General features: G+C 46.2%; 1 protein-coding gene across 7 annotated transcripts in view; it reads right to left on the bottom strand.

The window, feature by feature from the left end:
• Positions 1-1,450: 1,450 nt before the first annotated feature.
• The window catches only part of VPS35L (VPS35 endosomal protein sorting factor like), a 1,440,208-nt gene continuing 1,420,552 nt past the window's right edge, over positions 1,451-21,106 (bottom strand). For all 7 annotated transcript variants that reach the window (XM_077448861.1, XM_077448865.1, XM_077448864.1 and 4 more), the window contains one exon: positions 1,451-1,820. In XM_077448861.1, coding sequence (XP_077304987.1) covers positions 1,722-1,820 — 99 coding nt within the window. In that variant the 3' untranslated portion in view covers positions 1,451-1,721. The remainder of the gene's footprint in view (positions 1,821-21,106) is intronic.

Raw genomic sequence — 21,106 nt, 5'->3', positions numbered from 1 at the left:
ATGGGCTGGGACAGGTACTCAGATGGGATGTGACAGGTACTCAGATGGGATGTGACAGGTACTCGGGTACTCAGATGGGCTGGGACAGGTACTCGGGTACTCAGATGGGCTGGGACAGGTACTTGGGTACACAGATGGGCTGGGACAGGTACTCAGATGGGCTGGAACAGGTGCTCAGGTACTCGGATACTCAGATGGACTGTGACAGGTACTCGGGTACTCAGATGGGCTGGGACAGGTACTTGGGTACACAGATGGGCTGGGACAGGTACTCAGATGGGCTGGGACAGGTACTCAGATGGGCTGGGACAGGTACTCGGGCACTCAGATGGGCTGGGACAGGTACTCGGGTACTCAGATGGGCTGGGACAGGTACTCGGGTACTCAGATGGGCTGGGACAGGTACTAGGATACTCAGATGGACTGTGACAGGTACTCTGGTACTCAGATGGGCTGACAGGTACTCGGGTACTCAGATGGGCTGACAGGTACTCAGATGGGCAGGGACAGGTACTCGGGTACTCAGATGGGCTGGGAGAGGTACTCGGGCACTCAGATGGGCTGGGACAGGTACTCAGATGGGCTGACAGGTACTCGGGTACTCAGATGGGCTGTGATGGATGATGGCAGGTACTTTTATGGGTGGTGACAGGTCCTCTTTATTGGGGGGGGGGGGGTAATCAGTGTGATTGGTGTGTACACTGAGCGGTAACGAGATGTTACTGCAATCTCCTCCTCACACACGATCAGTGTGTGAGGAGGAGAACCCGGTAACATTTCGTTATCGCGGTTTGTTTACATTCTGTGATCGGCTGTGATTGGACACAGCCGGCCACGTGGTAAAGAGCCAATTTCATTGGCTCTTTACTGCAATTGGGGTTGGGCTGTGTCAGGGTGACAAGCCGCATCCCTGATCGGCGCTCTGCATGCGCCCTATAACGCCACAGTACATGTGACCGGCTGTGATTGGACACGGCCAGTCACATGTATCGGGGGGTCGATGGGGAGGAAAATCCCACAGATCGGGATGGGCTGTGTCCAAGGGACACAGCTCATCCACGATCGCCGCGCTGTGGGCCCTCGGGGGCCCGCAGGAGCGGCGAAATACTGAGGCAGTCATATGACGTCCACCCAGGATGGGAGATCCCATCTGTGGCCGTCATTTGACTATGGCCCGGTATTAAAGTGGTTAAGGTTAATGTTATATGCGGGTTGCAATAGTTTCTCTGCTCCCAATTATTCTGAATAGATTTCCGGTTAATTTCCCACTAAGGGAATCCCCTCTGTTCAGAGGCCCTGTCCTGAGCGTGGGCACGTCTGACTTTATTATCATACCACTCTTCCACTTAGCAAGGATTCTGGCTCTCTTTATTACTTACAGGTTTAGGGAGGGCCATATCTCATAACCCCCCTACACACACACACACAGACCCAAAGACGGCTACAGCAGTTTAAATTGCAACATTGCTGTTTAATATACTGGAAGTAAACAAAAAAAATGAAAATTAGGATTTCAAACACTTTCATATAAGAGGTAAGTTATTTAATGAATGGAAACAAGTTTTAGAATTATACATGTAAATGTAAGAACTACTAGATAGAAATTTTAGGCTCTGTCGATTAGGCCAACTTTTGTTCCACGTATGGTCCACAAGGTTGCTGCATAATACATTGCAAGCACTGTTTGTTAATGCTTGTTAGTATGTTTGCATAACTTTTCATTAGGTTCTAGACTGGAGAGGAAGCCTGATTGCTAGTTCACTCAGATGGCTTGACTCCGATTTTTTGCTTCTTCTGTTGATGTATTCCAAGGTTTTAATCTATGAAAAAAAAATTCAAGCATACAGCGATTATATAAAGCAATACATTTAAATACCAGTTTACTGTAAGGTTTTAGGACTAACTATAGCCAACACTTTAGTTTCAGAGAGACTGAAGATTTAAAATTCTGGTTAGGTTTATATTTCTGCCTGTGGCTTCACTGGATAGATTTTCCTCACTTCCTGTGCCTAGGATACCCACCTGAGAAATGGAGGGTGTGGTTGCCAATCAGGACAAGATGTTCTAACCTTACTAATTCTACAAAAAAAGTGTCCCAGTTGGACGGCTTTACTATTTCACTATCACACAAAGTCAGGGAAATATCCTCTAGAGGAATACATAAAAAAAATTGATATTTAACAATTTATCCAAAACGAAACACGCTCTTTTTCATTTGATTCACCAGGACAAAACAGAAGAGCAGAAACCCCACAGACACCCTTTTTTCACTCCATTGTGGAATGCTCCTATTACTTCCTGTCCCACTTTGTCAGTTATTGCATAGAAATCTCCCTGACAGGGACACAGACAGCATTACAAACGTTAAAATGGTTGTAATCCCTAACCACACTATTAAAAATATGTTTGGAATAATGTAAGTGACAATTGTGCTTTATCTTATATTGAAGAAACAAAAGTTTATCTTAATATTAAAAAATTTACGATGTCTATTTGCCATTGGTTATTGAATTCTGATAACTTTTATATATAAGTGCATTAATCAGTTGTAGATTTTAACCTCTACGGTCCCCAGGCCCTTTCTCCCTAAATCCCCTCGAGTCCCAAACCTTTTTTCATTTTGGTAATGCCTTGATTTCATACATTACATTTTTCAGGTTTTGCAGCCTACCCTTACATATTATCCATTGTTTTTTTTTTCAGAACAGATCAGGTTTTATTTCATATTAAATGTGGATATGTATATTTTGTTTTCTTGGTTTTTATTGGTAAAAAGGAGTAAAAAAATTAAAAAGGCATTTACATAATTTACCCCCTATATATTTTTCTTAACCGAAATAAACCTCCATTTACCCCAAAAATTACCTGCTTGCCGCCCGCCCACAGTATATTTATTGTGGATGGACAGCACAGTTAGGCGACATACTGGTATGTCGCCTTGTACATGCCCACTACCAGGCCCCCTGGTGTGTGCAATGGCACAATCCTGTGACCACTATGTCTGGTGGGCACAGTGAATTTCAGCACTCGGTACCCATGAGTGGCCAGAGTATCATGTGATTGCTATGATTGATCATAGCGATCTCATGAATACAACGTAAACAAAACAGGCATGCTGTAGGTCTGGAATAAAAAGACTCAGGCCTTGTTTGTTTTTAATACGCTTGGCTCCCGACGTAAGTCAGAGCCTAAATTGGTGGTTATCCAGCAAAAGGGAAAATCTTTATTCTGGAAGGTGTTAACAACAGATGCCAGCCTTCTAGGCTGGGGAGCAGCCCTGGAAGAAGATTCTGTCCAGGGGAGATGGTCCAGGTTAGAGAACCTTGCCTATCAACTTTTTGGAAGATTCGGGCAGTACATATGGCCCTAGAATCTGGGACGGTCAGACTATGGGACTGTCCTGTCAGGATTCAGTCTGACAAGGCCACGGCGGTGGCTTACATCAATCACCAGGGGGGCACGAGAGGTCATACAGTCCAAAAATAGGTGAATAATGTTCTAGCTTGGGCAGAACACAACATTAGAGAAATAGAGAATCGGCAGGTGGACTACTTGAGTCACCAACAATTATTTCCACGAGAATAATCTCTTCACCCCGACATCTTCCTAGCGATATGTCAGAGATGGGGTATTCCGGACATGGACCTATTTGCGTCCAGATTCAACAACAAAGTCAACAACTTTGTGTAGAGAACAAGGGATCCGCTAGCAGGCAGAACAGACGCATTAGTCTTCCTATGGGATCAGTTTTCACTGATCTATGCATTTCCTCTAGTTCTGCTACTTCCGCGCCTTCTCCGTAGGATTAAGCAGGAACGAAAGGAGGCGATTCTGACGGCCCCAGTGGGTCCCAGAAGATCTTGATTTACCGAGATCATAAAAAAAAAACTAAGTTACGTACCGGTAACGTTCTTTTCCGGAGTCTTTCAGGAAAGCCACCTGAGAGGATAACTGAGCACTTACCCTTAGGGTGGGACCACAGCTTGCGAGACTGCGTCCAAAGGCCTGATCTTCAGCTGATCATAAGTCCACTCTATAGTGTCTTACAAAAGTGGTGAAGCTGGATAGGGCTGAGACTTGACTTTGTAACGTACTTAGGCTTAGTCCTTTGTCTACTCCACTCTGTAGAAATTCTAAGACTGCTACTGAGCTCTGTGCTTTGAAGTTGTTCTCTGTGCACCATCTGCAAAAACATTTCCATACCTTCTGGTATATGTTACGTGTCTCAACCTTCCTGCTTTTCAGCAGTGTTTCTATCAAGCGGTTTGAGAACCCTTTTAGCAGCTGCTCCACAGATACCAGGTGGCTAGCTTCCACCTGCGGACAGTACACTGGCCCCTGGGATAACAGGTCCCCTTGGACCGGTAGCAACCAAGGGGGCTCTATGGCGAGTTCTTTGAGCATAGAGAACCACGGTCTCCTGGGCCAGTGAAGTGCTATGAGAATTAATGATGTGTTTTCTGTACGTAATTTTCTTATTACTGCTGGTAGTAGCACTGGTGGGGGAAAGGCATAACACTTGTTGAATGCCCATTTTTGCGCTAATGTGTCTACTCCGAGCGCTCCATCCTCTTTTCTCAGGGAAAACAACGTTTGAACTTTCCTGTTTTCCTTTGAAGCAAATAAGTCTACCTGAGGTATTCCCCATTTCTTTGTAATCTGGTCGAATACCTCCTGTTTTAGTATCCATTCTCCTTCTCTTACTTTCTTCCTGCTGAGGAAATCTGCCACTTTGTTTAAATCCCCTTTTAAGTGGACTGCTGAAAAAGTATGTTTTTCTCTCCCCATTTCAAGATCTTTCCTGCTAAAGACCATAGAGCTCTGCTCCTGGTTCCCCCGTTTGTTTATGTAGGCTACTACTGACGAGTTGTCTGATCTGATCTGTACATGATGTCCTTTCAACTCTTTCTGGAAAAACTGAAGTGCGAACCACACTGCCTTCAATTCTTTCCAATTGGATGACCTCGTCCACTCTTCCTTTCCCCAGGTCCCTTGTGTTATCTGGGAGTCTAAATGTGCACCCCACCCTGTGCCACTTGCATCTGTGGTTAGGATTCGGGAAACGGGTAGGATCCAAAGTATTCCTTCGTTTATATTTCCTGCCCTTCTCCACCACCATAAAGTCTTTTTTATTTTTGCTGGTACTAATACATGCGTATCCAGCGACTCTTGCCTGTGATCCCATATTTCTAATAGGAACATCTGTAGTGGCCGAAAATGAAGACTTGACCATTGTACCGGTGGGATTGCGGATGTTAGCAACCCCAGAGTTGACATAATTTTCCTTATTGAGCATGGCAGATTGGTTTGTATAGTTCTTATTTCTTTCTGAATTTTTTCTATTTTTTCCTTGGGTAAAAAAAACTCTGTTGGACTGAGTCCATTATATATCCCAAATACTTAATTTGTTGCGTGGGTTGTGGGTTTGATTTCTCCACATTTACCAACCACCCTAGACTCTCTAAGAATGTCCTTGTGTATTTGAGGTTTTCTAATAACCTCCCGGGAGTTTTTGCGAACAGGAGGAGGTCATCTAAATAGGCAATGATGGATATGCCCTTTAGTCGCAATGGTGCCTGAGTCTCAGCCAGGATTTTTGTAAAAATTCTGGGCGAAGATGATAGGCCGAAGGGTAGAGCCTGGAATTGAAGGTGTATGGTCTCTTTTCCTGTTTCTATCGCTAACCTTAGAAACTTTTGACAACTTTGATGTATTGGTACGTGTAGGTAGGCGTCCTTTAAATCTAGTGAAACCATATAACAGTTTGGGGGTAACAGAGCCTTTACTGAGTATATGGAATCCATTCTGAATCTTTTGAAAGTTATGGATAGATTTAAAGGCTTGAGGTTGAGGATTGGCCTGACCTTCCCTGAAGGTTTCTGTACTCCAAAAATGTGGGAGTAGAAGCCCTGTTCTTCTTCTCCTTTTGGTACTTTGATGATTACCCCTTGTTTCCTGAGGTCCTTTATGGAGCTCATTAACCCTCTGGCTTTTCCTCTGTTTTTTGACAGTTTGGTGGTGTAAAGTCTGTTTGGGTATGATCTTGAGAACTCTAGGCAATACCCTTCCCTTATTGTCTTCAAGATAAACTGATTGGATGATATTTTTTCCCATTGTGAGATGAAGGCCCCCAGTCTTCCTCCGACTGAGATAACTTCATTGTTTATTACGGGTTTGCTCAGGAGGAAGAAAAATCGCTCCTCGATTGCTTTTCCCCCTCTGGACCCAAGGTTTTCTCTGGTTGTCTGCTTTGGGTGTTGAGAAACGGCTTTGGTGTCCACTCTTTGCCTCTTTTTATTTTGCTGAGGTTGCCCCCACGCTGCTTTCTGCTTCAGAGGAAACGCTTTCTTTTTGTCCGCTGTACGGTCCAGAACCTTTTCTAATACTGGCCCGAACAGCAGGTCCCCTGTAAACGGGATCCCGCACAATTTGGCTTTGGATGCGCAGTCCCCCTGCCATGTCTTTAGCCATATGGCCCGTCTGGTAGAATTGGCTAGAGCCGAAGATCTGGCTGCCATGCGTACCAGCTCTGCTGAAGCATCTGCAAAATACGCAATGCCTCGTAGGAGAGTGGGGAATGAGGATAGAATCTGCTCCTTTCTTCAATATGCGCCTGAATACAGTTTAACCAAAACTCTACATTCCTGGCTACTACCATGATTGCCATTGCTGGTTTCAGGCTACCCACTGTGGAGTCCCAATACTTTTTTAATAGAGAGTCCATTCTCTTATCCATTGCTTCAGATAAGACCCCCATGTCCTCAAAAGCTAAATCTGTGTGCCGGGAAACTTGCGAGAAGGCTGCATCTAGTTTTGGGGTTTTGTTCCATACTGCTGATTCGTCATCTGAGAATGGAAACTGTCTCTTTAAGGCTTTAGAAAAAAATGGCTCTCTTTCTGGTTCCTGCCATTCTTTCTTAATTGCCTCTATTAGGACCTCGTGCACCAGAAAATTCTTCTTTTCCTGCTCTCCTAAGCCCTCATACATTTGATCGTATAGGGATAAAGGTTTCTTTTCTGCTTGTATACCTAATGTGGTATAAATGGCTCCCAAAAGCTGATCTACCTCTTCTAATGAGAGTTTGTATCGGGAGGGTTTTCTGGAATCACCTTCCAGTGCCTCACCCTCTGATTCTTGAGAGACAGACACTGCACTATCAGGCTCGTCCTCTGCCTCCTCCCTAGGGGCTACTGAAGGACCTGCACTAGTGGAGGGTAGTGCTTGCATCTTTGGTAGTGATGGTTGCACTGATGGAGGAGCAGTCTGCAGCTGTGGGATCTGAAATCCTTCAAAAAAGGTTTTAAAGGATTCAAAGGTACTGGATAGTTCCTTATCAGATGCCGCTAGATCATTGCCCTGTTCAGTGGAATGTTCTTGCACTAGTTTATTAATACATTCCTTGCATAATGCTTTCCCCCAGGAATCTTTAAGTGCATTTTTACAAGAAGGGCACCTCCTTTTTGAGTTGTGGGAGGGCTTGGTTTTGTCTGTTTTCTGAAATGACACAAGAAAAAAACCCCACAACATTAACACTGCCATACTCCTACCAATGCATGTGCACAGTATCTATCATGTGGGCTACCCTCACCAGGGTCCCCATGAACCACCTTCTGACACAGGAGGGACCCTACCAACCCCCCCTTCTCTTCACCCCTTTACCCATGTACCCTTGACTGGGGGGGCGGGTTTCTAGTGGTTTAGGGAAGGGGAGTTCCACCCTAGGTTCCCCTTGCTATGGCTGGAGCTGGTCTCTGTTGGAGCAGTGTCCTTTCCCTCTGCGTCCGACATGCTGGTGCCACCACCGGAGCCTCCGCTGTCTCTACAGCGTCTGTGACTCCTCTCCAGCCCATGCCTGACGCCAGTTCATCTTTCGCGGCCGGAAGCCGCGATCCCGGAAGTACATGCCCCTTTCGCCAGACGTGACGTCGCCTGTCACTGGCGCCGCTGTTTAACATACCCGGCGAGATTTGCACAGAGTGCCATACGCTGATGGGGCATGAGACGACCAGCGTGTACCCCTCTGCACCGCCCTCGGAGCTGAACCGGCACCCCCTGACCTCTAACTGCTCTCAGCAATCCGGGGGCGGCATACGAGGTCAGTCTTGCTTTGCCCTCTGCTGCTTTTCAGGACATCTGTCTGGGTTTCCTTGGTGTCTCCCCTCTGGAGGAAACACAAACTGAGTAGCAGCAGGGGAGGAGGAAATTCATAAGAAGGCTGGCGCAGGTGTTTCCTACAGAGGGGAGGAGCCAAGGTCTCTCAGGTGGCTGTCCTGAAAGACGATTGGGGAAAATGGCAGTAGGAGTCCTTCGGACTTCTCGCACAAGGTCCGGCATTTTATCCTACCTTATGGATAAAAATTTAACAGGTTTGACTGTTGAATCCCACTTTATGGAAGGATATGAAATGAAGCTGGCCTTGACTTCTATCAAGAGCCAGATCCCGGCCTTGTCAGTGTTTTTTCTATGGCCTCTTGTTTCCCACTTTTGGTGTATTGCTTATTCAGGGGGTAACATGGATTAATCCCCCATCAAGGCACCTCTAAATTCTTGGGATTTAAAATTGGTCTTATCGGCTTTGCAGAATCAGCCGTTTGAGCCTTTACAAGAAATTCTCTTGGTTCTTTTTGACAAGAAATATAATCTTTCTGGTTGCCATTCTTTTGCTAGAAGAGTATCGGAACTAGCGGCACGGTCTTGTAAAGAGCCATATTTGGTCATGCATAAGGATGAGGTGGTTCTATGTCCTCATCCTGAATTCCTACCAAAGGTGGTAACAGGTTTTCATTTAAACCAAGATATTATTCTTCCTTCTTTCTCCCAGAGCCTCAATCTAGGGAAGAGAAGGCACTACATTCCCTTGATGTAGTAAGAGCGATCAGAGTCTATTTAACGGTGACGGGTTCGCAAAACACGTTTTGTTTGTACTGCCAGAGGGTCCAAAAAGTGGACAGGCAGCGTCAAGATCCACTATTTTTCCAAATGGATTCTGCAAGTGATTGTTCAAATTTTAGCTTATATAAGAAAATTCTTCCTTCCTTCTTATGCTAGAGCACACTCAGCCATTGCGATTAGTGCCTCTTGGGTGGTGCATCATCAGGCCTTTATGGCTCAGATCAGTAAGGCCGTCACTTGGTCGTTTATCAGATTTTATCAAATCGATATTAAAAGGTCATGAGGATATTGCCTTTGGGCGCAGTATACTGCAGGCTGCAGTATGAGTCCTCTGGCCTCCTGTTTTTTTTCTACCTCCCTTCAGTTGCCATTACTATGGGACATTCCACATAGTAACTACTATGGCTCTGTGTCCCCTGATGTAAGAAAAGAAAACAGGATTTTTAAAACAGCTTACCAGTAAAAATCATTGTCTTTGATGTACATCAGGGGACACAAAGGTCCCTCCCTTCTTGGTATACACTTGTATTGATAGGCTACAAAACTGAGGACTTCCAGTAGTGGGGGGGGGATTATATAGGGAGTACACTTCTTGCCTTAGGGCATGCCAGTGTCCATCCCCTATAAGTGGCTCTATAACCCACATAGTAACTACTATGGCTCTGTGTCCCCTGATGTACACCAAAGAAAAGGATTTTACAGGTAAGCCGTTTTAAAAATCCTGTTTTTATTGATTGCATGTAATATTCTAATTTTCTGAGATAGTGGAATTCTTTTTTTTAGGAGCTGTAAGCCATAATCATCACAATTACAGTGGTGTGAAAAAGTGTTTGCCCCCTTCCTAATTTCCTGTTCCTTTGCATGTTTGTCACACTTAAGTGTTTCGGAAACATCAAACCAATTTAAACAATAGTCAAGGACAACACAAGTAAACACAAAGTGCAATTTGTAAATGAAGGTGTTTATTATTAAAGGTGAAATAAAATCCAAACCATCATGGCCCTGTGTGAAAAAGTGATTGCCCCCTAAACCTAATAACTGGTTGGGCCACCCTTAGCAGCAACATCTGCAACCAAGCGTTTGCGATAACGTGCAATGAGGCTTTTACAGCGTCCTGGAGGAATTTTGGCCCACTCATCTTTGCAGAATTGTCCTAATTCAGTTACATTAGAGGGTTTTCCAGCATGAACGGCCTTTTTAAGGTCATACCACAACATCTCAATAGGATTCAGGTCAGGACTTTGGCTAGGCCACTCCAAAGTCTTCATTTTGTTTTTCTTCAGCCATTCGGTGGTGGACTTGCTGGTGTGTTTAGGATCATTGTCCTGCTGCAGAACCCAAGTTCGTTTCTGCTTGAGTACACGAACAGATGGTCGGACATTCTCCTTCAGGATCTCTTGGTAGACAGCAGAATTCATAGTTCCTTTTATCACGGCAAGTCTTCCAGGTCCTGAAGCAGCAAAACAGCCCCAGACCATCACACTACCACCACCATATTTTACTGTTGGTATAATGTTCTTTTTATGAAATGCAGTGTTCCTTCTACGCCAGATATACTTGGACACACACCTTCCAAAGAGTTCCACTTTTGTCTCATCGCTCCACAGAATGTTGTCCCAAAAGTCTTGGGGATCATCAAGATGTGTTGTGGAGAAATTGAGACGAGCTTTGATGTTCTTTTTGCTCAGCAGTGGTTTTCTCCTTGGAACTCTGCCATGCAGGCCATTTTTGCCCAGTCTTTTCCTGATGGTGGAGGCATGAACGCTGACCTTAACTGAGGCAAGTGAGGCCTGCAGTTCCTTGGACGTTGTTGTGGGGTCTTTTGTGACCTCTTGGATGAGTCGTCGCTGCGCTCTTGGGGTAATTTTGGGCGGCCGGCCACTCCTGGGAAGGTTCACCACTGTTCCATGTCTTCGCCATTTGTGGATAATGGCTCTCACTGTGGTTCGCTGGATTCCCAAAGCTTTGGAAATGGCTTTATAACCCTTTCCAGACTGATAGATCTCAATGACTTTCTTTCTCAATTGTTCCTGAATTTCTTTGGGTCTCGGCATGATGTGTAGCTTTTAAGGATCTTCTGGTGGACCTTACTGTGTCAAGCAGCTCCTATTTAAGTGATGCCTTGATTGTGAACAGGTGTGGCAATAATCAGGCCTGGGTGTGGCTAGAGAAATTGAACTCAGGTGTGGACAACCACAGTTATAGTATGTTTTAACAAGGGGGGCAATCACTTTTTCACACAGGGCCATGATGGTTTGGATTTTTTTTCACCTTTAATAATAAACACCTTCATTTACAAATTGCATTTTGTGTTTACTTGTGTTGTCCTTGACTATTGTTTAAATTGGTTTGATGTTCCGAAACACTTAAGTGTGACAAACATGCAAAGGAACAGGAAATGAGGAAGGGGGCAAACACTTTTTCACACCACTGTATGACAAATCACGGCTTGAACTATCTTGCTTTGCATGTAATAAAGCTATTGCATACATTAGTTTCACCTTTTACGTTGCATTAGTGAAATAAATGAACTTTTGCACAATATTCAAATTTTTCGAGTTTCACCTGTATATTATATGGCCTATGTGAAAGTTATAGAGTCTACAGGCTATGGTGCCAATCACTGATAATTTATTACACCCGAGGGCCTCTCTCATTTCTTGGGGCCCTAACATGCCAAGACAGTACAAATATCCCCCCAAATTCCCCCTTTTTGGTAGACCATCCAAGCTATTTAGTAAAAGGCATGGTGGGTTTTTTGAAGTTGTAATTTTTTTCCCACAATTCCTTGGAAAATTAAGAAATTTAATAAAATGATTTTTTTTCCAGGGGGGCGTGGCCTGGACCGGCCCGGCGTAGGGAGTGTTAGACGGGAGCTCCGTTTGCCTGAACTCCGTTCTACGATATCCTGGGTCTAATTGTGCCGTTTTCACTGCCTAACTTGTTGGCTTACTAAAGGGGAACATGTCACCGCCGAAAAGAGCGACTGATTCGGTGTCTAAGCTGGCCAAGTACCGTCACAGCGAGACGGAGAGCCTGGAGGAAAATGGCGCTGGCTTGCCTCCCGCGGAGAGTTCGGCCGCAGCTGATACGGCACGGGTGCTGGAAGATATTTCAGATTGCAAGAGTACCCTGACCTGCAAAATAGGAGGTGGTGAAGGTTGATGTTTCCCTGATCCGTCAGGATATGCAGAAGCTCAGGGACCACGTCACGGAAACAGAGGCTTGCATATCCCAGGTGGAGGATGACATCCCACCGCTACAAACTATGACCGAACGGCTGTAACACAGACTCAGCATGGTCCTGTCCAAGCAGGACAATATGGAGAACCGCCTCAGGAGGTGCAACCTGCTTTTTGTAGGCCTGCTGGAGGGTGCGGAGGGCTCTGACCCCCCCCCCTCTTTTCTAGAGAATCTGCTGATTGCTACGTTCGGGAGAGCTGAATTTTCCTCCTCATTTGTGGTGGAGATGGCCCACGGGCTTGCGGGCTGGCCGCCTCCCCAGGGCGCCTTCACGGACATTTATTGCAAAACTATTGAATTTTTTAGACCGTGACGCGGTCCTCCGTCTCACCAAACTGAAGGGGAACATACCCTTCAAGAATGGCGATATTATTATAGTGTTCCCCGACTTCTCCGCTGAGGTTCAGAAGAGAAGGGCACAGTTTACGGAAGCTAAACGGCAACTGTGAGTCCGCCATTAGTCCTATGCAATGATCTTTCCCGCCAGGCTCCGTGTCGTTGGAGAAGACAGAACACACTTCTTCGATACACCAGAAGCGGTTTTTGCCTGGCTGGAGAGGAGAGCGGAGCCGGCGCGGGAACATGCTTAAATTTGCTGCCTGTCATCTTGGCTACCTTTTCGGCCTCGGATACGTTGGATTTGTTGCAGTATGTGCACTCCCTTTATTTTGAGCCTCATTTTGCTCCTTCCTTAAGGTACTGTACTCTGTGTTCCTTTCTCCCTGCCATCTCCTTATGACACCAATGACATTTGACTTATGGATGGCATCCCCTTGATCCCCTGGTTATCCCCCATCCTTTCTGACTTCATTGACTGCCCCCCCGCTCCACATGTGTCATCCTGCTGTTGGATCCTCTTTTGCCCTTGGGGGGGATGTACCACGCACATAGCCCTCTCATACCTGTGCTTGCAACGGCAAGCTACCACCCGCTGTGGTGACCGAGACATATACTCACTGCTCCACATCCTTTTGTACATCGTATCTGCACCATCCTGGAGTCCTGGGACTGGAAGCCTCCCTCTCTGCGCCGCTGTTTGCTCTGCAGCGACGAATCGTCCCCCTAGCTGCAGGCGCCTTAACTGGCCCTGCTTATTTCATGTTACAACGTAATGTTCGCCTCCGGGCGCAAGTGAAGTTTCCCTGGACTGGTCGGCTACCGCGGTTTACCCTTGCGGTAGCTGTAGGGTGCTGGGTGCCCGACCCGGACAGTGTGTTAAGGTTTATGATACTTTATGTTTTGCTGGTTTATATTGCTATATGCATTTTCTATTGAGAAGTACAATTTTATTTTGCCAATTGTGGGCCTGTGTGTCATTTGTGCGGTATGATAGATGCGGGTATCCGGGAGGAATGAAGTACGATGTGGACTCTCTGGGGCTCCGGGCTCCTGCGCAGCACTCCGTACCTCCCCCCTCTTTTGGGGTCGGTTGCGGGGGCCGCGCGGTGGCGTGGGGCAGGGGAGGTGGAATTTATGTCTTAGCCTTGGGATGCCTGTACTGAAATGTATAACCTGGAATGTGAGGGGTATTAGGGCCAGGCCCAAAAGAAATGCTGTTCTATTATATCTCAAAGCGCAGAGAGCTGACCTAATGGTATTAGTGGAGACTCACCTGATCAATTGATGCTGTCCTTTAAAAAAAACATGGGTGGCCTGGGTATACCAGGCGCCTCACACCACTAACTCCAGAGGGGTCGCGATATTGGTGGCCAAAACCGTTCAGTTCACCCTAAAACTCAAATCCGACCCGCAGGGCCGGTTCCTTTTTTACATGCTAGGGTGAGTGGTCTGGAGGCACTCCTATTGGTGATATATATACTGCCGCCCTTCCAGTTTGCTGTTCTCACTGAAGGCCTTGCGTTTATGTCTCAATTCCCCTAAGTACCAGCTATTTGGCTGGGGGATTTCAATAATGTAATGAACAGGGGACTGGACAGATTACATATGGTCCCGGCGTGTCCATCCCCGCAGTCGTATACGCGTTTCGGAAAATTCTTAACTGAACTGTCGTTGGTGGATACTTGGAGACATTGTCACCCCCGAGATAGGGTGTTTTCCTGTTTATCCGCATCGCATAATAGCATTTCACGCATTGACCTTATTAAAATCTCGCGGTCTCTCCTTCCGTTATGGGGGGGTGGGATTCTGCCTCCGCATGCTATCAAACCAGTTGGAAACTTAACTCCTTCTGGCTATCAGTGGTCCCAGATAGAGAAGAAGCCGGGAGCGAGTGGGATTTCTTTTTTCAGACCAATATAGCCACTGCCCCCCTTGAGGTTGTGTGGGATGCATTTAAATCTCACGCCCGCATGACGTTAGCCCACCGTATTGCTAGATACAGGAAGACTTCAAGCTCTCAAGTGATCCACCAGGCAGAGCAATCCCTAGAGTTTTCTACTGACCCCTCCCCCTCCAATGCTGATAAGCTAAAATTACAGGCCCGAGTTGTTAATAACCTTCATTTTTAAAAAGGGGAAAGGAAAATATTCTATAGTAAACAGAGAGCGTATGAATGTGAGGAACGGGCGGGTCGGCTTTTGGCCTACCTGGCTCACCTGGACCACAGACCACCAACAGTGGTCTCTCTCCGCTCATCGGATCGAGGTCTGGTCACTGATCCAGATGCGGTGGCAGGGGAGTTTCGCTCCTTCTTCACGTCCCTATACTCTTCTACTACTGACAACCTCCGGGGGGAAATAGAGGCATTTTTATCTGGAATAGATCTGCCCACGTTGACCCAGCTGCAGGTGGACTTGCTGGAGGCTCCCATCACCGAGGAAGATATATCCAATGCAATGTCTCACCTTAAACCATCCAAGGTGCCTGGTGCTGACAGACTGCCCCTCGAATTTTATACAATGTATCCAGAAATACTGCTACCTAGGTTACGGGAACTATTCTCTCATGTATTTGACACCGGCATTCTACCACAATCCATGCGCAAGGCCTATATTGTACTAATACCTAAGCCCGGCAAGAATCCTGAACTTCCAGAAAACTATCGCCCAATATCCCTTCTCCAACTGGATATTAAAATCCTACCCAAAATCCTGGCGATCCAGTTGAACGAGGTGATTTTAACCCCGATTCATCCAGACCAGACAGGGTTCATGCCATCCTATAATACAGCACACAACCTCCGTAGGCTCCATATGAATTTACAAGCTAGACACGATCAGATGGGCTCCAGGGTTGTGGTGTCGTTGGATGCCGCCAAAGCATTCAATTCGTTTGAGTGGGGGTATCTTTGGGGCTGCCTGGCGAGATTTGTATTTGGGCCCAAATTTACTAAATGGATACGCCTTTTATATCAAAGCCCCAGTGCCAGGGTACTTGTCATTGCCATTGCAGGGTATCTGACGCTTTCCCCCTGTCTAGGGGGACGCGTCAGGGGTGCCCTTTATCGTCCCTCCTATATGCCATCGCAGTGGAGCCCCTTGCATCCGCGTTGCGTAAACATCCTGGTATCAGAGGGCTGCAGTGTGGTCACCCCTACATGAAAAGATCAGCCTTTATGCTGATGATATGTTGCTATACCTTGCGTACTCTGGTCCATCTTTACAGGCAGCTCTAGATACTATCCGTGCTTTTGGCAATTACTATGGGCTGTGAAATAATTGGGACAAATCCCAAATCCTCCCCATAGACTTTGGCCCTCCCACGGCACAAAAGGCCTCCTCCGCCTCGTCCGGGTAAGCTCCCTGAAATATCTGGGCATAACGATCACTCGCTCCCCCGAAGACTTTGCCAAACTCAATATAGAACCTCTGATTGCGACCCTAAAAACTAAACTTCCCCTGGGGGTAATGGGTCATATAAATTTGATAAAAATGATTCTGCTTCCCCAATTTTTAAACGTACTCTGGCATGCCCCGACATACTTGCTCCTTAGGACTTGCAAAAATATTGAAGCGATCCTTAATTCCTTTGTATGGTGAACGAACCGACAAATTGTCATGGCAAACGCTAAAACACCCCACTGACCTAGGTGGCGCGGCTTTACCCGACTTTAACCTTTACTACCTAGCAGCGCAAATCTCAAATTTTTTCTACCTAGATAAACAGGATAAGGAACGGTATTTGACTGTAGTGTGCTCCTCGTTGCCTGGCATGTATACTCACCCCTTTCAAGTGTTACTCGAAGACCCTGTAGATTCTGAGGTACTGGGACGTCGCCGGAGCCTGCTATACACTCACTGTAAAACATGGTAATTAGTAGGGCGTAGGCTGGGTCGGCCGCCCCTGCATTCGCACACTCCATTATGGAACAACTCGGGCCTAAAAGAACTGTTGTCAATACCTGACTATAATATGTGGCTTACTAAAGGGGTGGCATACCTTTCAGATGTCTATCAGAACAATGTCCTCAAGTCTTTCCAGCAACTCAAAGATGACTAACATCCCCAACCCCATGTTTTTCCGATATCTTCAGCTCCGGCACGCCCTTCAAACCCAATTTCGTGAGAATCCCCCGAATCTAGAGCGTATGGGCATCCTAAATATTTTATTGGGACAAGACTCCTCTAAATTAATCTCCCTCTTCTATAATGACCTCCTCCGACCCGCAGCATCTGCATCAGCATACGCATTAAAAGATAGATGGGCCGGGGACGTAGGGCAGTTGGAGGATGAGGAGTGGGGGGATGCGCTGGGTACCTGCAAAGCAGTGTCTACTAGACTTTCCGATCGCCTGACACAAATATACATTATTCACAGGGCCTATATAACCCCTAGTCGCCTCGCTAAATACAGACCGGCTCAGAACTCCTGCTGTCCTAGATGTGACAGTCCATCCGGTACTTTCTTCCACCTTATGTGGTCATACCCAGTGATACACGATTATTGGTCTCACATAGTTAAGTTTATACACGACGAGATGGGATCCCCCTTGACTCTATGCCCTAAGCAATGTTTATTGGGTGTATTCCCTGACCCAGACTCTGAAAAGCCCCATACTATCTTTTTGCAGGAGGCACTATTTATTGCTAGGCTGCTGATCGCAAAGAAATGGCTGAGAAGGGCACCCCCGACAATGCAGGAATAGATATCTACTATTAATGGTGTCCTCTCCTATGAGAAGGAAATATATGCTCACAGGGGCTGCCCGGCTAAATAGGCGAAAATTTGGGGTCTTTGGCTGGACAATGCAGCCACTTGTAATGCCACCATTGGGGATCTCCACAATCTATAATCGATCTCAGATGTAATTACCTCTTATGCTGTCTTTTTTTACAGTGTTGCCTATTTATACCAACTCTTTCATTGGGAATGCATAATGTAGTCTGATTATTGCCTACGCTATTCTACTAATGATTCTGCATTGTATTTTCTCCCTCCGCTGGGCCCCTTTTTTTTTTCTCTTTGTTTTTCTCCCGCATATTGTTCACTTGACTATACTGCCTACTGTATGTGATCTGTAACTGTGAAGTCTTCTCAAATAAACAAACACTTTCTTTGTAAAAAAAAAAAAAAAAAAAAATGATGTTTTTCCCAAAAATGTCATGCCAAGTTATTTCTCACACGCTTCATAGGCATACTTTAAACTACACCCCAAAACACCTTCTGCTACTCGTCCTGAGTCAGGGGATACCTGTGAGATTTATTTTACAGCCTAGCCACATAGAGAGGCGCAACATTCCAAGGAGTACTTCTGGTATTATCCACTTTAAGACCAGGCCTTCTTCTGACACCTTTTGTTTACAAGTAAAAATTTGTATTTTTGCTGGAGATTTACTTAGAACCCCCAAACATGATATAATTTTGTATCAGAGGCCCTAAAGAATAAAATGGTGCGTTTTTGTAATTTTTATGTCATATGGTATTTGCGCAGCACCAATTTTCAATGGTAAATAGATACAAAACGTGTCACGCTTTAAAATTGTGAACGCTTGTGAAATGACTCCAAACGTAGGTATTTAAAAATCTCCATAGGTTTCCAGTTTAGGGTTACACAGAAGGTCTGGTGCTAGAATTATTGCTCTCGTTCTGATGTTTGTGGCGATACCTCACGTTTGGTGCGATCACCCTTTACATGTGCGTACAGGACCAATGTGTGCATTCTCCTTTGCGCGGGGGGCGCTTTACATTTTGTATTAGTGGAACACCGATAGATGTTTTTGTGCACTTGTACACTATGACAGATGTTGATCGTCCACCGGCGGATACTGACAGATGTTGATATGGAATACTATTGAAGATGTTTTTGTGCACTGGTACAGATGTTAATGGGACACTTGGACAGGGACAGCTGGTGGTTGGTGTACTGTGTGGAGATGGCTGCAGTATGTGTGATCTCTGTGTAACTGAACATTAAAATCATCACATACACAGAGCTGTCACAGAGGCTGCAGCATCCCCCCCCCCCCCACACACACACACACTAAGCTCAGCGGGGAGAGTCAACACAGAGACAGATGTCTCTTTTTTTACAATGTGAAGGCTGTGATTGGACACCGCCATCATGTGATCCATCTGTGATGTGCTGTGTGCAAATGGTATGTCCATTCAGAACAGTAAAGCTCCCACCAGGCCGTTTATGTACCAGCTGGAGGGAAGCAGTTAAAACATACATTAATGAAAATAATATTAAAAAAAGGTATATAAAATTGTTTTAATATTATATAAAAATACATTATCCACAATATATCTTAATAGGTTATCTCCTGTGGCCATAAGACACCTTATCTTTCTGTTTACTGAGACCCATGATTAATGTTAGCAATACAACAACCTAAAATATATTGCATTCATATCTGTTGCTTACATCATCCACATACTATAAATATATACACACACAGTATCTCACAAAAGCAAGTACACCCCACATTTTTGTAAATATTTTATTATATTTTTTCATGCAACAACACTGAAGTAATGACACTTTGCTACAATGTATAAAGTAGAGATTGTACGGGGGCGTGGTCAAGATGGCGACCTAAGAGGACATGCAAGACAGGAGCTCTGCACCTGGAGGCTATTATCAGATTTCTGGGGATATTACACAACGCTTAGCTGCCCGAATAGTACTGGCTGGGTATGAAAAGGGGAAACACCAGATCTCACCGTAAGCGCATTCAGGCTACAAAATCCCTGCCGCTGCCTTGGGACACACGTGGGCTGAGTACTACTAACATGGCGTCCCAGACTGACCAGTCGGACCCATCCACTCTCGGGACTGAGCAATTTAATGCTCTAATGTAGGCTATTACGGGGTGTCAAACCTCGCTGATGGCGAAGATTGAGCAAATACAGCTGGAGATGGGTCTGGTCAGGAGAGACATGGACAAGTTCCGTGACAGACTCTCTGAGGCGGAGAGGAGGATCGGGGACACCGAGGACACGGTCCGGGAACATGACTCATCCCTCCGCACTCTGCAAGTTAAAATGAAAGCTATCGAGTCTCGTGCAGAGGACCAAGAAAACAGTGATCGGAGGAATAACCTCTGCCTGGTGGGCCTCCCCAAGGGAGTCAAAGGCCGTGACCCGGCCGCCTACATGGAGCAGCTCCTACATGCACTATTCCCAGAGGAGACATTCTCCTCTCACTTTGCAGTGGAGAGAGCCCACCGGATGCCATCAGTCAAGGGTCCGCCTGGGGCACCACCGAGAACATTTATATTCAGATTACTCAATTTCAGAGACCGGGACTTGATACTCAGAAGCGAGGAAGCTGGAGGAACTACGCCATGAAAATGCCAAAATGATGATATTCCCAGTTTATTCCGTTGAGACCCAGAAGCAGCGGCGAACCTTCGATCACATCAAGGCCCAGCTCCGCACCAAAGGGTTAAAGTATAATATGCTATTCCCTGCCCGCCTTAAGGTGGTGGATGGTGAGACCACGATATTCATCACGTCCCCTGAAGAGGCATCGTGCTGGCTGGAATCCCTGTCCAGGGACCGCTGAATGTCCTGCATTTGAAGTCCCCTTCTCCTCTCCAATATCCAGCTTACACTCTGCCCTCGGCTGAGGAACCCCTCACTTACACGCCCCCTGCAATACACTCCACCCCCCTACGGCCGAAGAGGATGATATTCCCCTGCGACTATGGAGCCGGACCAATCACCGAATTAAGGTAATGAACCTGGGACATGGGGGGGCAGGTTTCCAAGACTGCAGCAGGGGCGCACTGCATAGGGTCTGACCATGCCATTATATCCTGGACTTAGGCTCATAAAACAGTATGGCAGTACAGACTGCTGCATGCCGCTCCTCCGACTACCTGGCTTCCCCCACTTGGCGCACCTGCTCACCCCCCCCTACACCCCCCTGAACAGTCCTACTAATTTTGATTGACAGCGGGGTTGTTTTGGAGTATAATGCCCTTGCTGCTACGGGACCTTTGAAGCCATTTACTGCTCCCCTAGCTTGCTCCTATCATCTGACCGAGATCCGGTGGGGCCACCCGATGGCAAAGAGATGAACCAGTGTGGGGGGATGGACTGGAGACGGAGAGGAACCTTCACCCTCCCACGTTTTTTTGTTTTTCTCCCCTTTTTTCAGGCCTTTCCACCTGAGGGACCGGATTTGTTTTGTTCCAATGCAACTGCTAAGTTTCAGTACAGTTACTAGAGTTATCCCTGCAACTAAGCTCGAACCCTTAGATAATTCTAAGTGCCAGGTGCTAGTCACCTCAAATAGTTATATAATCCTTATTGTGAGTTAATACCATATTGCCTCCAGTGAAAGAGTAAATGGATTGCGGGGTGTCCTACTCCTGCCATCAGGAACTGTGTCCTTGGTGTGCCGTTTGTTACGCACTGCCCCCACAGGAGCACTTCCTAAGACTGAGTACCGAGAACCCAACAGAACTCTCAGGTATCTACAACACCCTGAGAAATGTTTATCGGGGGGGGGGGGGGCGTGGGTAAGGATGGGTGTTTTATTCGTTGAATTTTGTTTTGTTTTTGTTCTGCAATTTTTAGTTTTAGACAGCCCTTTGACAGCGACTACAACATGACAATGATAAC

The sequence above is a fragment of the Lithobates pipiens genome, unplaced genomic scaffold (genome assembly GCF_037356315.1).
Source record: "Lithobates pipiens isolate NorthernLeopardFrog02 unplaced genomic scaffold, aLitPip1_a1.2 Scaffold_22, whole genome shotgun sequence".
In the NCBI taxonomy this organism is placed as follows: domain Eukaryota; kingdom Metazoa; phylum Chordata; class Amphibia; order Anura; family Ranidae; genus Lithobates; species Lithobates pipiens.
The sequence above is the reverse complement of the archived record's forward strand: the minus strand, read 5'-3'. Positions and strand labels throughout refer to the sequence as shown.